This window comes from Aquarana catesbeiana, linkage group LG11 (assembly GCF_042186555.1).
Source record: "Aquarana catesbeiana isolate 2022-GZ linkage group LG11, ASM4218655v1, whole genome shotgun sequence".
In the NCBI taxonomy this organism is placed as follows: domain Eukaryota; kingdom Metazoa; phylum Chordata; class Amphibia; order Anura; family Ranidae; genus Aquarana; species Aquarana catesbeiana.
The window spans coordinates 25,563,550-25,578,540 of record NC_133334.1 but is presented as its reverse complement, the minus strand read 5'-3'; the positions used below and the strand labels follow the sequence as shown (position 1 = coordinate 25,578,540).

The 14,991-nt window shown below is 45.3% G+C and overlaps 1 protein-coding gene across 4 annotated transcripts in view; it reads right to left on the bottom strand.

Annotated features, from left to right (window-relative positions):
* Positions 1-14,991, bottom strand: part of SBF2 (SET binding factor 2) — a 514,395-nt gene that overhangs the window by 259,163 nt on the left and 240,241 nt on the right. For all 4 annotated transcript variants that reach the window (XM_073604094.1, XM_073604095.1, XM_073604096.1 and 1 more), the window contains exon 5: positions 7,636-7,746. In XM_073604094.1, coding sequence (XP_073460195.1) covers positions 7,636-7,746 — 111 coding nt within the window. The remainder of the gene's footprint in view (positions 1-7,635; positions 7,747-14,991) is intronic.

Below are 14,991 nucleotides of genomic sequence, written 5' to 3'. Positions count from 1 at the left end.
GTCGCCTTTAGGACGCGGCATTGTGGACGCGCCCGCCACGAGCTCCGCGAGTGACTGCGGGTCCCGCGGACTCGATGTCCGCCGGGAGTCCCGCGATCGTCTCACGGAGAGGGAGAACGGGGAAATGCTGATGTAAACATGCATTTCCATGTTCTGCCCAGTGACAGGACACTGATCACCGCTCCCTATAATCGGGAGCGGTGATCAGTGTCGTGTCACACGTAGCCCCCCACAGTTAGAACACATCCCTAGGACACACTTAACCCCTTCACTGCCAGTGTCATTTTTACAGTAATCAGTGTGATGTATAGCACCGATCGCTGTATAAATGACAATGGTCCCAAAATGGCGTCAAAAGTGTCCGATGTGTCCGCCATCATGTCGCAGTCACGATAATAATCACTGATCGTCGCCATTACTAGTAAAAAAAAAAAAAAAAAATTAATAAAAATGCCATAAAACTATCCCCTATTTTGTATACGCTATAACTTTTGCGCAAACCAATCAAACGCTTTTTGCAACCAAAAATATGTAGAAGAATACATATCGGCCTAAACTGAGGGAAAAATAGTTTTTTTATATATTTTTTGGGGATATTTATTACAGCAAAAAGTAAAAAATATTTATTTAAAAAATGTTGCTCTTTTTTTTGTTTATAGCGCAAAAAATAAAAACTGCAGAGGTGATCAAATACCACCAAAAGAAAGCTCTATTTGTGGGGGGAAAAAATTACGTCAATTTTGTTTGGGAGCCACGTCGCACAACCGCGCAATTGTCAGTTAAAGCGACGCAGTGCCGAATCGCAAAAAGTGCTCTGGTCTTTGGGCAGCCAAATGGTCCGGGGCTGAAGTGATTAATCTTCACTGCATCTGAGCACCTCAAAACAAGAATCCCCATCCACACCTAGTCTCCATGCTTTATTTTGTTGAGAAATCACTTTATACAACTAACCCGCTTGCATTTCTGGCCGTGGCCATTTTGATTAAAGGCAAATGATTCATTTAGCATTTACTTCCTGGAATCCATCTGCCCTTAACTCAAGTATGCATGCAGGAGAGTGTGCTTAGCCGAGAAAACCCCTCCTCCCCTTCTGAAGACTTCTGGGATGTAGGACATCATTTTGGCCTAGGCCAGAAACCAGGATGTAACTGAATATAAAAAAAAAAAAAAAAAAGTTTAACCACTTAAGGACCAGCCTCGTTTTGGATTTTAAGTGTTTACATGTTTAAAACAGTTTTTTTGCTAGAAAATTACTTAGAACCCCCAAACATTATATATTGTTTTTTTTTCTAACACCTTAGAGAATGCAATGGCGGTCGTTGCAATACTTTTTTTTCGCAACGTATTTGCGCAGCGGTCTTATAAGCGCTTTTTTGGAAAAAATTCACTTTTTTTGAATAAAAAAATAAGACAACAGTAAAGTTAGCCAAATTTTTTTTATATTGTGCAATATAATGTTACGCCATGTAAACTGATACCAAACATGTCACGCTTCAAAATTGCGCCCGCTTGTGGAATGGTGTCAAACTTTTACCCTTAAAAATCTCCATAGGCGACGTTTAAAAAATTCTACAGGTTGCATGTTTTGCGTTACAGAGGAGGTCTAGGGCTGGAATTATTGCTCTCGCTCTACCGGTCGCAGTGATACCTCACATGTGTGGTTTGACCACCGTTTTCATATGTGGGCGCTACTCACGTATGCGTTCGCTTCTGTGCGCGAGCTCGTCGGGACGGGGCGCTTTAAAAACATTTTTTTTTTTTCCTTATTTATTTTACTTTATTTTATTTATTTTTTCACTGTTTTTTTTTTTTTTTTTTTTAAATTTGGATCATTTTTATTCCTATTACAAGGAATGTAAACATCCCTTGTAATATAAAAAAGCATGACAGGTCCTCTTAAATATGAGATCTGGGGTCAAAAAGACTTCAGATCTCATATTTGGACTTAAATGCAAAAAAAAAAAAAAAAAAAAAAAAAAGTAATTTGAAAAAAACGACAACAAAAAAATATGCCTTTAAGACGTATGGGCGGAGCTGATGTTATGACTTTATGTCACTTTCGCCCTCCTATGGTACAGAGACGGGTGGGGGCCATCTTCCCCTCACCTGACTCCATACCACGGACGTGACAGGTCCTGATTGCCTCCGCCGCTACCGACGGCTCCGGTAAGCGGCGGGAGTGGGGTGGCACCTCTCCCGCCGCCGATAACGGTGATCTCACGGCGAATCCGCCGCAGAGACCACCATTATCGTAAACAGAACCGCTGGCCCTAAAGATGGATACCTCGGTTGTGGCAGCAGCCACATTTTCAAAAGGCGAATTTCCTGTTTTGTAGCCCTGAAGAAGTGGGAAACTTTTGTACCCTCAGAACGCATTAGAGATGTTTTATATAGTCTCACTGTGAATGAACACCAGAGGCATTACATTGACACATTACTGAGCATGCATTGACTTAAGATAAAAAATATCTGTAAAAAAGCACACAGGAGGGCACAAACACCTAGTGTATTACCAAAGGTTTATTATGACAAAAACATCTAAATTTATACTCACAAAGATGAGCAATATACAAAATCACGATCCAGTGGGGATAACACATGGCCTGACCTGATGCACCAAAGCATTGACCAGCTGATGTGTTTCGGGGGACGTGCCCACTTACTCAAAGCTCATGGAAGCAAGGTCCATAAAGACATGGATGAGCGAGTTTGGGGTGGAGGAACTTGACTGTCCTGACCTCAACCCGACAGAACACCTTTGGGATGAATTAGAGTGGAGACTGCGAGCCAGGCCTTCCCATCTAACATCAGTGCCTGACCTCACAAATGCTCTTCTGGAAGAATGGTCAAACATTCCCATAGACACACTCCTAAACCTTGTGGACGGCCTTCCCAGAAGAGATGAAGCTGTTATAGCTGCAAAGGGTGGACCAACTCAATATTGAACCCTACGGACTAAGACTGGGATGCCAATAAAGTTCATGTAAAGGCAGGCGTCCCAATACTTTTGACAATATAGTTTATCTGATGATGGGTCAATTTTACCAAGTCAGCAGGTAAACTAACTGAACAGACCCCACTCATTACTGAAATATCAGCTTTTGCTGTAAAAGAAATATACTGGAATGTATAAATATATACATTCATGTACAATAATTTGGTGAACTTCTAAGTAGCAGATGAATGAGGACAAAGTAAGTGCAGGCGTGTTTGTGAGGACAAGGACAGATAAGAATCTGAAGACCGTGCCAAGGAAAATAAAATAAAAATCACATCAAGGTAATGATGAGAGGCTAATTGGAAGTGAGAGGGAAGTCTTGTGAACCGGGTGCAGGAAACTCACTGAATGGAGACGAGGTCAAATTATAAAAAAAAAACGAGGAAATTCTATTACTCAGTGAACTCAGATCACCCCGTACGTCAGTCGTGTACTGAGTGTGAATCAAAGGTTAAAGAGACACTCCGCTCTGTCATGACAATTCTGCCATTAGATATAACCTACAAGCTGAGAGGCTACAACTGTCCTGGCTGTAAATCTGACCTCCGGCCTTCCCTTGAGTTTTGCACAGTTGTACCGACTTCCTCTCCTGGACCGAAACGGCTTACTCTGATTTCAATGCACACCGTAAGTTCCTCACAATGTGTATTAGAAGCTACAGCAAGTCACATAGAGCCCCGCCTTAATTTCCTGGCTCCTGAGGATGTCCAGCATTAACCACTTGCTTACAGGGCACATAAACCCCCCTCCTATCCAGACCAATTTTCAGCTTTCGGCGCTGATGCACTTTGAATGACAATTGCGCGGTCATACAACACTGTACACAAATGAAATTTTTATCATTTTTTCACCACAAATAGAGCTTTCTTTTGGTGGTATTTGATCACCTCTGCGGTTTTTACTTTTTATTAAAAAAATGTAAAAAACTGATTTTTTTTTTAAAAAAAAGTTTATTTTTTTAAATTTTGTTTTAAAAAATTTTAAACGGGTAATTTTTCTCCTTCATTGATGTACGCTGATGAGGCGGCAGTGATGGGCACTGATGGGTGGCAGTGATGGGCAGCACTGGCAGGTGGCACTGATTGGCACTACAGGTGGGCATTGATAGGTGGTACTTGTGGGCGCTGATAGGTGGCACTTGTGGGCACTGTTAGGTGGCACTGTGGGCACTGTTAGGTGGCACTGTGGGCACTATTAGGTGGCACTTTTATTGGGCACTGATGAGGCAGATGTGCCTCTTCCACTTGGGGACCGATGTCCCTCACATCCGATCCGGTGATCGGCTTTTTTTTCTACTCGCGCTGTCAGCGTGAGTAAAAAAAAAAAACCGATTACCGATCTTTTGTTTACATCATGTGATCAGCTGTCATTGGCTGACAGCTGATCACATGGTAAGGGGCCGGGACCGGCCCCTTACACAGATCGGTGATCAGCCGAGTCTCAGTGACTCGGTGATCACAACGCGCCCGGCGCGCGCCCTGCAGGGCGCGCGCAGGGAGCGTGCACAGGGGAGGACGTCATATGACGGCCTCCCGGGAATGTAGGTCCGCGCTGTAGCCGTCATTCGGCTATAGCGCGGATGCCAGGTGGTTAAAGGAGAAGTACAGCCAAAGCTCATTTGGCTGTACTTCTCCTGTCGATAACAGGAGTGCAATTTGTTCTGCACTCGTGCGACCCGTTTTCAGCAGACACTGTCAACTGATGTCACAGTGCCAGTCCAGGCTCAGGAAAGATCGTGACCATATGGTCAGGATCTGCCCAAATGCCTGGACCGGCACATGGCTCAGCCTCTCAGCGAGTCGCTGAGAGCCTGAGCTGACCGCTCTCCCGCCCCCTCCACAACCCAGCGCTCCAGTGAGCGAGGAGGGGGCAGAGCAGACAGTGGTGACTGACCGTCACCAGCTCTCTGCTCAGGAAGCTCTGAGAACCGAGCGATCGGCGGTGTTTGATCACTTGGTTCTCAGTGTTAGAGGCGCCGGGGGACAAATAGAGCATCCATCAAGGTAAGTATGATTCTGAAAAGTCCATACTTCTCTTTTAACCAGCCTGACTGTCCCAGGCCCATCCCTTTCATTCACTGCATTTCAGTTCTTTCAATTATGGAGATTCAAAGTCTCATTTAAGAATTACTTAGGGCATCCTGTTGAATGCAGTTTGCCTAGAAACACCCACTCCTCCAGACCAACATCCACCCATAACTCCTCCCAAGATCCAGGCCACTGTTTTCAACAGTTGAGGAAAGTGGAAAGATAGCACTGGACCCATAGAGTTATCTTACTGATAATGCTATCTTAAGGCATGGTTAAGGCATGGCCAGTTGGTCAGGAACTACAATTCCCATCATGCCTAGTCATGTCTGTGAATGTCAGAGTTTTACAATGCCTCATGGGACGTGTAGTTCCGCAACAGCTGGAGGGCCGGAGTTTGGAGATCTCTGTCTTAAGGTATTGAAGTTGGTGTAAATGATCTGGTTCCTGGGCAGGCGACTTCTACACCTCAGAGGATCTCCACAGTCTCCTTGGCTTGTAGTGTAATGTAACAAAGAAATTAAATTGAAGAGCCACACCACTGCCAAGAGGTCCAGATACAACTTTATTCCATTAAATGTCAGTGGTGCAATCCAAAAAATAGACAACGAGTTTTGGAGGTCCAAGCGCCCCCCTTCAACAGGGATTGACTGGCAACAATGTGAACAAATCAGACAAGGCCTGTGCTTGTAATTCACACGGGAAAAAATTTAATTGTAGGTCCAGTTGACTTCTGGTTTGCTCATATGCTCGCATTGTTGCCAGTCAAGCCCTGATGAAGGGGACACTTAGACACCCGAAACGTGTTGACTACTGAAGGGGGGCGCTTGGACCTCCAAAACTCGTCTAATTTTTGGATGGTACAACTGACTTTTAATGGAATAAAGTTCAATTTGGACCTCTTAGCAGTGGTGTGGTGCTTCAATTTAATTTCTCTTTACATTACACTGATTTCTTCAGGACTGAGGGCTCTTGAGAGCAGTACTAAGGCAGGGTGCTGTGATGTTTTCAGGAAGCTTTGTACAGCCTCTTCCCACCAGCCGTCATCGGCCTGCATTGCATAGAAAAATTTGGATCCTGGGATAAGTAATCCAAAGAACAAAGTCATAAAATGCAAGTCACTATTCTTGTATAATGCAGAACCTGGGGGTGAATCAATGTCTACAAGGTGTGTTCTGGAAATCTTTATGGCAACGAAATTCCTTGATGGTGCTCCAAATAACAGGGGTACTGTGACCCCGACTTATCAGATGTACATATTTATATTTGCTAAGCTCCCGGAGGTCTCTCCTCCCCATCAAAAGTTGCCACAAACACTTTTTAGTGCCATCGATTGGGCAATTACCCTAAACTGGTGGTGTCCCTCTCTTCCATGGTCACAGGTGCTCCTTCGCATGGAATCTATTAGATTAATGGAAAGAGTACATCACGCTCTTATGGATTCTATGCACATTTTTAACCGCAAGTGGGAAAATTGGTCAGCTTAGCGGTCCATGAACTGTGATTGGGGGTTTCACTTTCCCCATTTACAATAACCAGATAGGTTTGATGTCTTTCATGATAACACATCCAGTACCAAAGATTATATTATATAGATATTCTTGACTTAAACATACCTCACAAGTAGTCGTTCATATTATCTTGCAGATACAATGCCGTTTCTTTAATTACCGTATATACTCGAGTATAGGCCGACCCGAATATAAGCCGAGGCACCTAATTTTACCACAAAAAAACTGAGAAAACGTATTGACTCGAGTATAAGCCTAGGGTCGGAAAATGCAGCAGCTACTGGGTAAACAATGTCCATCTGCAGCCTCACTGTGCCCATCTGCAGCCTCACTGTGCCCATTTGTAGCCTCACTGTGCCCATCTGCAGCCTCACTGTGCCCATTTGTAGCCTCACTGTGCCCATCTGCAGCCTCACTGTGCCCATCTGCAGCCTCACTGTGCCCATCTGCAGCCTCACTGTGCCCATCTGCAACCTCACTGTGCCCATTTGTAGCCTCACTGTGCCTATTTGCAGCCGTACCTTTGATAACTAAAACAGCGGGTGTCTCCCACTGTGTTATGCAGTCTTTTCGGCGGCCGTCCATTGTAACAAAGCCCCGCCTCCTCCTCGTCCATGATAGACGGAACACTGATTTAGTTTCCCAGCATTGTATCAGTGTTCCTCTATCACGGATGAGGAGGAGGCGGGGCTTTGTTACAATGGGCGGCCGCAGAACAGACTGCATAACAAAGTGGGAGACACCCGCTGTTTCAGTAATCAAAGGTACGGCTGCAGATGGGCACCCTCACTCCAGTATAATCCAAGGGGGGGGGGGGTTCAGCCTAAAAATTGGGCTGAAAACCTCGGCTTATACTCGAGTATATACGGTATATTTCTTTTATTTTTTATTCTGTTATTTTATAATATTTCTTTCTTATAGTGACAATGAAAGTTGTAGACTTTGTACAATCACACATTGTTTCTCGAATGTACTTTTTGTTCTCTCTGTACATTTATATTCTGTACTTGCTCAAAATATCTCAATAAAAAACATTTGGAAACAAACAAAATATCTACAAAAGGTGTGATAAATTCTATAGGAGACGACAGCTCCTCACCTGCGAACCCCCGGCAGACGGAATGATACATGTGAGCAGATTAGCCACCAGATTTTCCAGGGAGACATTCAGATTGTCCACATAGACGGTGTAGATGAGTCCCAGGCAAGCCTGAAAAGGAGTCAGAGGATAGGTTGGAATTAATCAGGAGAATGCTGAGAACAATGTATTAACAACAAAAGGAGACCACTTCCTCTGCTAGAGTGAAAGGATGGAATGGTGGCACCTTCCCGCCCCCCCTGGACTGCTAACTGGAAAAAAAGGAGCAGCAGAACACTGATGAGGTCTCATGCACACCGAGCATTGATCTCTGATGCACAGCCATACAGACCAGACCAGCTGCTGGCAGTCTGTTACCCACTTCAATACCGGGGAACTTTCACCCCCCTTCCTGCCCAGGCCAATTTTCAGCTTTCAGAGCTGTCATACTTTGAATGGCAATTTCGCAGCCAGGCAACTCTGTACTCAAAACTAAATTTGTATCCGTTTTTTCACACAAATAGAACTTTCTTTTGGTGGTGTTTAATCACCACTGTGTTTTTATTTCTTTTTGGCTAAATAAACAAAATAAGACTGAAAATGGGGGGGGGGGGGTGCGTTTTTCTTCTTTTAGGTTATAACATTCTGCAAATAAATAATCTTTCTTTATAAATTTAGGCCAAAATGTATTCAAATGTATTCTGCTACATTTCTTTGGTAAAAATAGCCCAAATCAGTGTATATTAGTCTGTAGGAAAGTTATACAGTCCACAAACTATGGGATATATATGTGAAAAATGGATCACTCCTGATGTACTGATGGCCGACCTCATTTCTGGAGGCCTGAAAACTCCAGGGCAATACAAATTCACACCCCCCCCAAATGCCCCATTTTTGGAAAGTAGACAGTCCAAGGTAAGCGGCATGGTGGGTTTTTTTAAGTTGTAATTTTTTGTCGTAATTTTTTGAAAAATTATGAAATAAAAAAAAAAGAAGAAGGTATCACTGTTTTTTGGGAGGTCCAGTACAGCGTCATCATATAATTGGTGAGGCGGGGATCGGGGACACTGACTGGTGACAGTGCAAAAAAATAAATAATATTTTTAAAAATTTTTATTACATTTTTTTCCCCTTTTTTAACGATTTTTTTTACTTTTTTTAAAACACACTGTGACCAGAGCAATATAATGTTACCATAGTAACATTGTACTACTCTGTGGAAGCGATCAGGATTTTTTTTTTTTTTTTTACACATTAGAATTGCTTATAGCAGTGAATTACAGTGCTATAAGCAAGCATTTTACTGAATGAAACTGATTCAGTTTGTTTTGTTGTGATTAGCTGTGATTGGTCAAAACGAATCACAAGGTACAGATGGGCTGTGATTGGCCCTGTCTGTACCATGTGATCACATTGGCCAATCACAGCTAGCAACACAATTGCACACAATGGATGGCATGAAAGGAAGCCATCCATTGTTTACAACAGTCATGTGACCTGCTGTGATTGGTTTCAGCGGTCACATGGCAGCGAGCCAGTACAGCGATCAGTCTTCCCCTGTGTCCGGTGGAAACAGCCGGTGACAGATAGTGCCGCTGCAGGGCCCTGCGGCCACGTAGGAGCCATCCACCACCACCCAGCCATAATTCTGCTATAGGCCGGGCGCGAAGGTGTTAAAGTCTCTGAGAGGCTGCCAGCTGATGGCACTGGATGATGCATTGAGCGGTACTAAGGGCACTTTGACACTGAGGCGCTGGCCGTGTTACCATCGTTTTAGCTGTGTTTTTCGGGCGTTAGCGGGGGGCTTTCCTGCTAGGGGCCGAAAAAGGGTTTTGCAGGCGCTTCGGCAGCACTGGCCATTGATTTCAAAGGCAGGGGCGGTTTATAAGCGCTAAATACACCGCTCCCGCACCGCCTGAAAGATGCTGAAGGACTTTTTTCCTGTCCTGCAAGTGCACCGCCCCAGTGAGAAACCACTCAGACTTTCACACTGGGGCTGCAGAAGAGGTAGTTTACAGGCGCTATTTTTTTAGCGCAAAAACGCCTGTAAAACGCCTCAGTGTGAAAGTAGCCTTAATGTGTAGGGCAGTATGCCCCAAGCCACAAATACACAGGCATTCATTTAGGTCTAAGCAGCATAGTAAAAATAGATTTACTTACTCAATCCTCAACACTACTAGACCTGCTGCATTTTCTCCCCCCCCATGCTCCAGCAGTCTGACATCATCATCAGGACCAATGAATGGTTCTCAGTCCTGCTTTGCATGTGATGACACAGGGGTACAGTCCACTGCCGACACATTGGGGAGCGGGGGAAAGTAAGTAAACACATACTTTTAGCCCTGGTTCACACTGCTGCGACTTTTCATGCGACTTGCTGCCACAGGCGACACAGAAAGCCGCGTGACAAGTCAAAACACGTTCATTTCAATGGGTGCTGCCTCAATTGCTGGAACTCAAATCGCAGCAACACTACTTTTCTGCATCTTCCTTGTGACATGAGTGCCATAGACTGCAATGTTAAAAAAAAATCACAAAAGTTGCAAGAAAGTTGTTTCTTTGTCTTATCATTGTGACTTTGGCTACAACTTCAAAAGCGTTTTGTAAGTTCAAGAATTTGTGTCACACTCTGTATTGTTTTGATTGGCCAAAGCCAAAGTTGCACTGAAAGTGGACCTTCAGTCATTTTTTTCAACTTTCCATCTATTAAAACTTCTGCCCTTGTTGTTGTTTTAACTTTGGATAGTAAAACTTTTTTTTCTGCCAGTACCGTATATACTCGAGTATAAGTCGAGTTTTTCAGCACATTTTTTTGTGCTGAAAGTGCCCCCCTCGGCTTATACTCGAGTCAAGCACTTTTCTGGTGCAAAGAATGACATTTTCCGAACTGAATTTGGGGTCCTGTATCTCGAGACCACTTGGTGATAGGAACCCCAAGTTTGGTGTGCAAACCCAGTGGAACTAGCACTACAACATATCCAAGGCTGGGATTCCTAGCACCAAGTGTCCCCGAGATATGGGGCCCCAAAATCGGTTCAGAAAATGTCATTCTCTGCTGCAGAAAAGTGCTTGACATTTTTTCCAAACCAACTTTGGATATGTTGTAGTGCTAGTTCCATTGGGTTTGCACACCAAATTTGGGGTTCCTAGCACCAAGTGGCCCTGAGATACGGGGCCCCAAAATCGGTCAACTGTGTCCATCTGCAGCAATGTCATTTCAGGACCCTTTGGGTCCAGAGACCCCAAATTTTGGCTGCAGCTAGGGGGCACCTAGGAACCCTTAACTACTGAGTTTGAAGTTCGGGGGACCTATAGCTGCAAATGGGCACAGTGAGGCTGCAAATGGGCATTGTTGACCCTCTTTTCCACTTACAGTAACTGTGCATTTCTCACCCTAGGCTTATACTCGAGTCAATAAGTTTTCCCAGGTTTTTGTGGTAAAATTAGGTGCCTCGGCTTATACTCGAGTATATACAGTAAATACCTTATACAGCCCACTTCCTCTTTCTTCTCTGGTAAAAAGCGTAGGATTATCACATCATGCACAGCTCTCTCTCTTACCCTTGTGAGAGTTTTACAGGAAGGGGGGGGGGTAATAAGAGGGCCAATGAGAGCTGCAGAGCTGGAGGTGTGCCTCTGTGTGTCTCTGTAAATCCAGGAAGTGAACAGGCAGCAGCTTCAGCTGCCCACAGTTAAAATGGCTGCAGCCAGACTCAGTGGAGGGAGATTTCTGCAGCATATTTGGCAAGTACAGAATCACAGTATATATAAAATAATATGCAAAGTGGTTGGAGGGAAGCTTCAGAATGGAAAAAAGGTTTTAATTACAAATTATGTGAGCAGACTGCAGTTCCTCTAGAAGTCGCATAAAATCACAAGGAAGTGAAAATGCAAAGTTTGACTGGAAGTCGCACAACTTTGGGGTCACAGCAGTGTGAACTGAGCCTAAAGCCTCGCACACACGATCGGACTGTCGGCCAACAAAACCGTGGACTTTTGTCCGAAGGGCGTTGGCCCAAACTTGTCTTGCATACACACGGCACGCAATTGTTGGCCAACAATCACGCTAGTTTACAAGACTGACCACTTCCGGCTCCTCCTTGCTTCCGAGCATGCGTGTCTGTACTTTGGACTTTCTGTCTGACAGACTTGTGTACACACGCTAGGAAAATCCGACAACACTTTTGTCTGCGGAAAATTTTAAAGCCTGCTATGCAACATTTGTCTGCGGAAAATCCGACAATTGTCCGATGGAGCACACACACGGTCGAATTTTCCGCCAACAGCCTGTCATCGAACATTTCCTGTCGGAAAAAACGATCGTGTGTACGAGGCTTAACCGCCCCCCTTAGAATAAATGAGCGGTTAACCCCTGCAGTGCAGCCGTAGCCCCACGGAAAGGGAGAACGTGCAGATTTACTAGAGTTGGGCAATTAACATCCTTTGATGTGTCAACATTGTAACAACTAGCAATGTTCCTAACCCCATTTTGCTAATCATTCTGTAAATCACTAGTAAAATTGTTAAACAATGGGCCTAAAACGAGACAGATAACCTGCCAATGTTGGATGTTCTGTTTTTTAAACTGGTCAATGGCTGTGGGGAAGGGGGACATACGTGTTCCCCAAAAAACACTTGTATGACACATCTGCTGGGTGATCCCACAATGCACCTGAACGGCTTGTCAGTGCGAACGATCATAACACATGGAACGAGCTTACATATGCCGAGCACCTGTTCTAAACCGCATACTGCCGTGCTCCGCTGCGAGCCAACAAGCATGGAACGCTGCAAACTTGTTCAGGGAAACGCTAAATAATATTAAAGTGATCCATCTATTTGCTTACTCTCTGGTCACTCAAATGTGCAGAGTGAAAACAGATGGCGGTGTGTATGAGCGCTGTGATAAAAAGTGACAGTGAAGAGAAAGACCAGATGTGAGGGAGTTGAAGGGAAAATCCACTATTGTTAGAATGGAATACAACATATATAATTGCTATAGGAACTATTCTGTAATTTAATCTTATTATAATTATTTTTCAATTTTATTCTGCGTCAAGATACGATCTTTTACAATTACAAAAAAATATTTTTTAAATTATCCTACCTGCAATCAATGTAACAATATTTGGCAGGCTGTCTCAGAATGATGAACCCGTAACAAGCGCAATGCCTGTGTAAGGTGCAAAGCCCTTGAGATCAAATTATTGACAGCCTGCTGCACAGATGTGGCATCCCCCACATACCATCCAAGAGTGCTTCACATTTATAGCATTTTGGAGGCTTTATTTTAGTGAAGGTAGACCCTCTTGCACAGCACTTATTTAGGGGGAAAAAAAATTTAAAAAAATCAGTAACAGCATCAAAGTTTACCTAGAGAAGTGGTTCTGTAAGCAGTCGCTGGGCCACGGACTCCCTTCCTCCTGGGTCTCCAGCCAGCCGCAGATCCTCTTAACCTCCCACAGTGCCTCCCAGATCACATATTGCCCCCTAACCTCCCATAGTGGCGAACAGTGCCCATCAACGTTCCACAGTGAGAGCCCTCAGTCCCCTCCAGCCTTCTGCAGAGGCTCCAGCCACCAATATAGTGCCCCGACCTCCAAGTGTCCCAAAGGGCCCCCCAGACATCCAGAGCACCTCTTAGTCCCCCCAGGGACCCTCAACTCCTACAATGCCACCCACAGCCTAGTGCAGTTTCGCCCAGCCTGCTATGAAACCTCCAGCCCCCCAACCTCCAGCAGTGTCCCATAGTACCCCCCCCCAAAACTCCCAGAACACCCTCTAGCCCCCACATTGCCCCTGCAGCCCAACTCAGTGTTCCCCAGCCTGCTGTGAAATCTCCAGCCTCCCATCCCATAGTGCCCCCAACCTCCAAAAGTTTTCTACAGTGCCCCCAACATCCAACAATGTCCCACAGTGCCCCCAACCTCCAACAGTGTCACACAGTGCCCCCAACCTCCAACAGTGTCACACAGTGCCCCCAACCGCCAACAGTGTCACACAGTGTCCCCAACCTCCAACAGTGTTCCACAGTGCCCCCAACCTCCAACAGTGTCACACAGTGCCCCCAACCTCCAACAGTGTCACACAGTGCCCCCAACCTCCAACAGTGTCACACAGTGCCCCCAATCTCCAACAGTGTACCACAGTGCCCCCAACCGCCAACAGTGTCACACAGTGTCCCCAACCTCCAACAGTGTCCCACAGTGTCCCCAACCTCCAACAGTGTCCCATAGTGCCCTCAACCTCCAACAGTGTCCCACAGTGTCCCATAGTGCCCCCAACCTCCAACAGTGTCCCACAGTGCCCCCAACCTCCAACAGTGTCCCACAGTGCCCCCAACCTCCAACAGTGTCCCACAGTGCCCCCAACCGCCAACAGTGTCACACAGTGCCCCCAACCGCCAACAGTGTCCCACAGTGCCCCCAACCTCCAACAGTGTCACACAGAGCCCCCAACCTCCAACAGTGTCCCACAGTGCCCCCAACCGCCAACAGTGTCCCATAGTACGTCCAACAGTGTCCCACAGTGCCCCCCAACCTCCAACAGTGTCACACAGGGCCCCCAACCTCCAACAGTGTCCCACAGGGCCCCCAACCTCCAACAGTGTCACAGTGTCCGCAACCTTCAACCTCCAACAGTGTCCCATTGTGCCCCAAACCTCCAACAGTGTCCCACAGGGCCTCCAACAGTGTCCCATAGTGCCCCCAACCTCCAACAGTGTCCCATAGTGCACCCAACCTCCAACAGTGTCCCATAGGGCCCCCAACCTCGCACAGTGCCCCATAGGGCCCCCAACCTCCCACTCAAAGTCTCCGACAGTGCTCCTGCAAAAAAAAAGTCCTCCTGGAAAGACCCCTGCCTCCTCCAGGAACCCCATCCCCCACAGTTGCTCCTTACCCTCTCCAGAAACCTCATCCCCTAACGGATCACCAAGTCTGTTCCTAAGTCCTCTTACCCCCTCTAGAACCCCCACCCCCAAAGTGATATCCAGCCCCATCCAGAGCTCCAAGCATTTTAATTCATAGTTTGCATTCACATACATTTATTGTATTATTATTATACAGAATTTACATAGCACCAACAGTTTGCTCAGCGCTTTACAAAATTAATAAATGTACACTTTTTTTCTGCTGGGCCATGCAAGGTTTTGGAAGAATTTACCGGGCCCTGAGCTCTATAACGTTGAGGACCACGGATCTACAGAACAGAATATATATATATATATATATATATATATATATATATATATATATATACACACATATATACATACACACAAACACTTTGTATAACTTTTTCCAGACGCTTTCAAAAATGTTGACCTTGTTCCCCAACTTGTTTTTCACTTCTATGATGTGCAGCATATAAAAATAA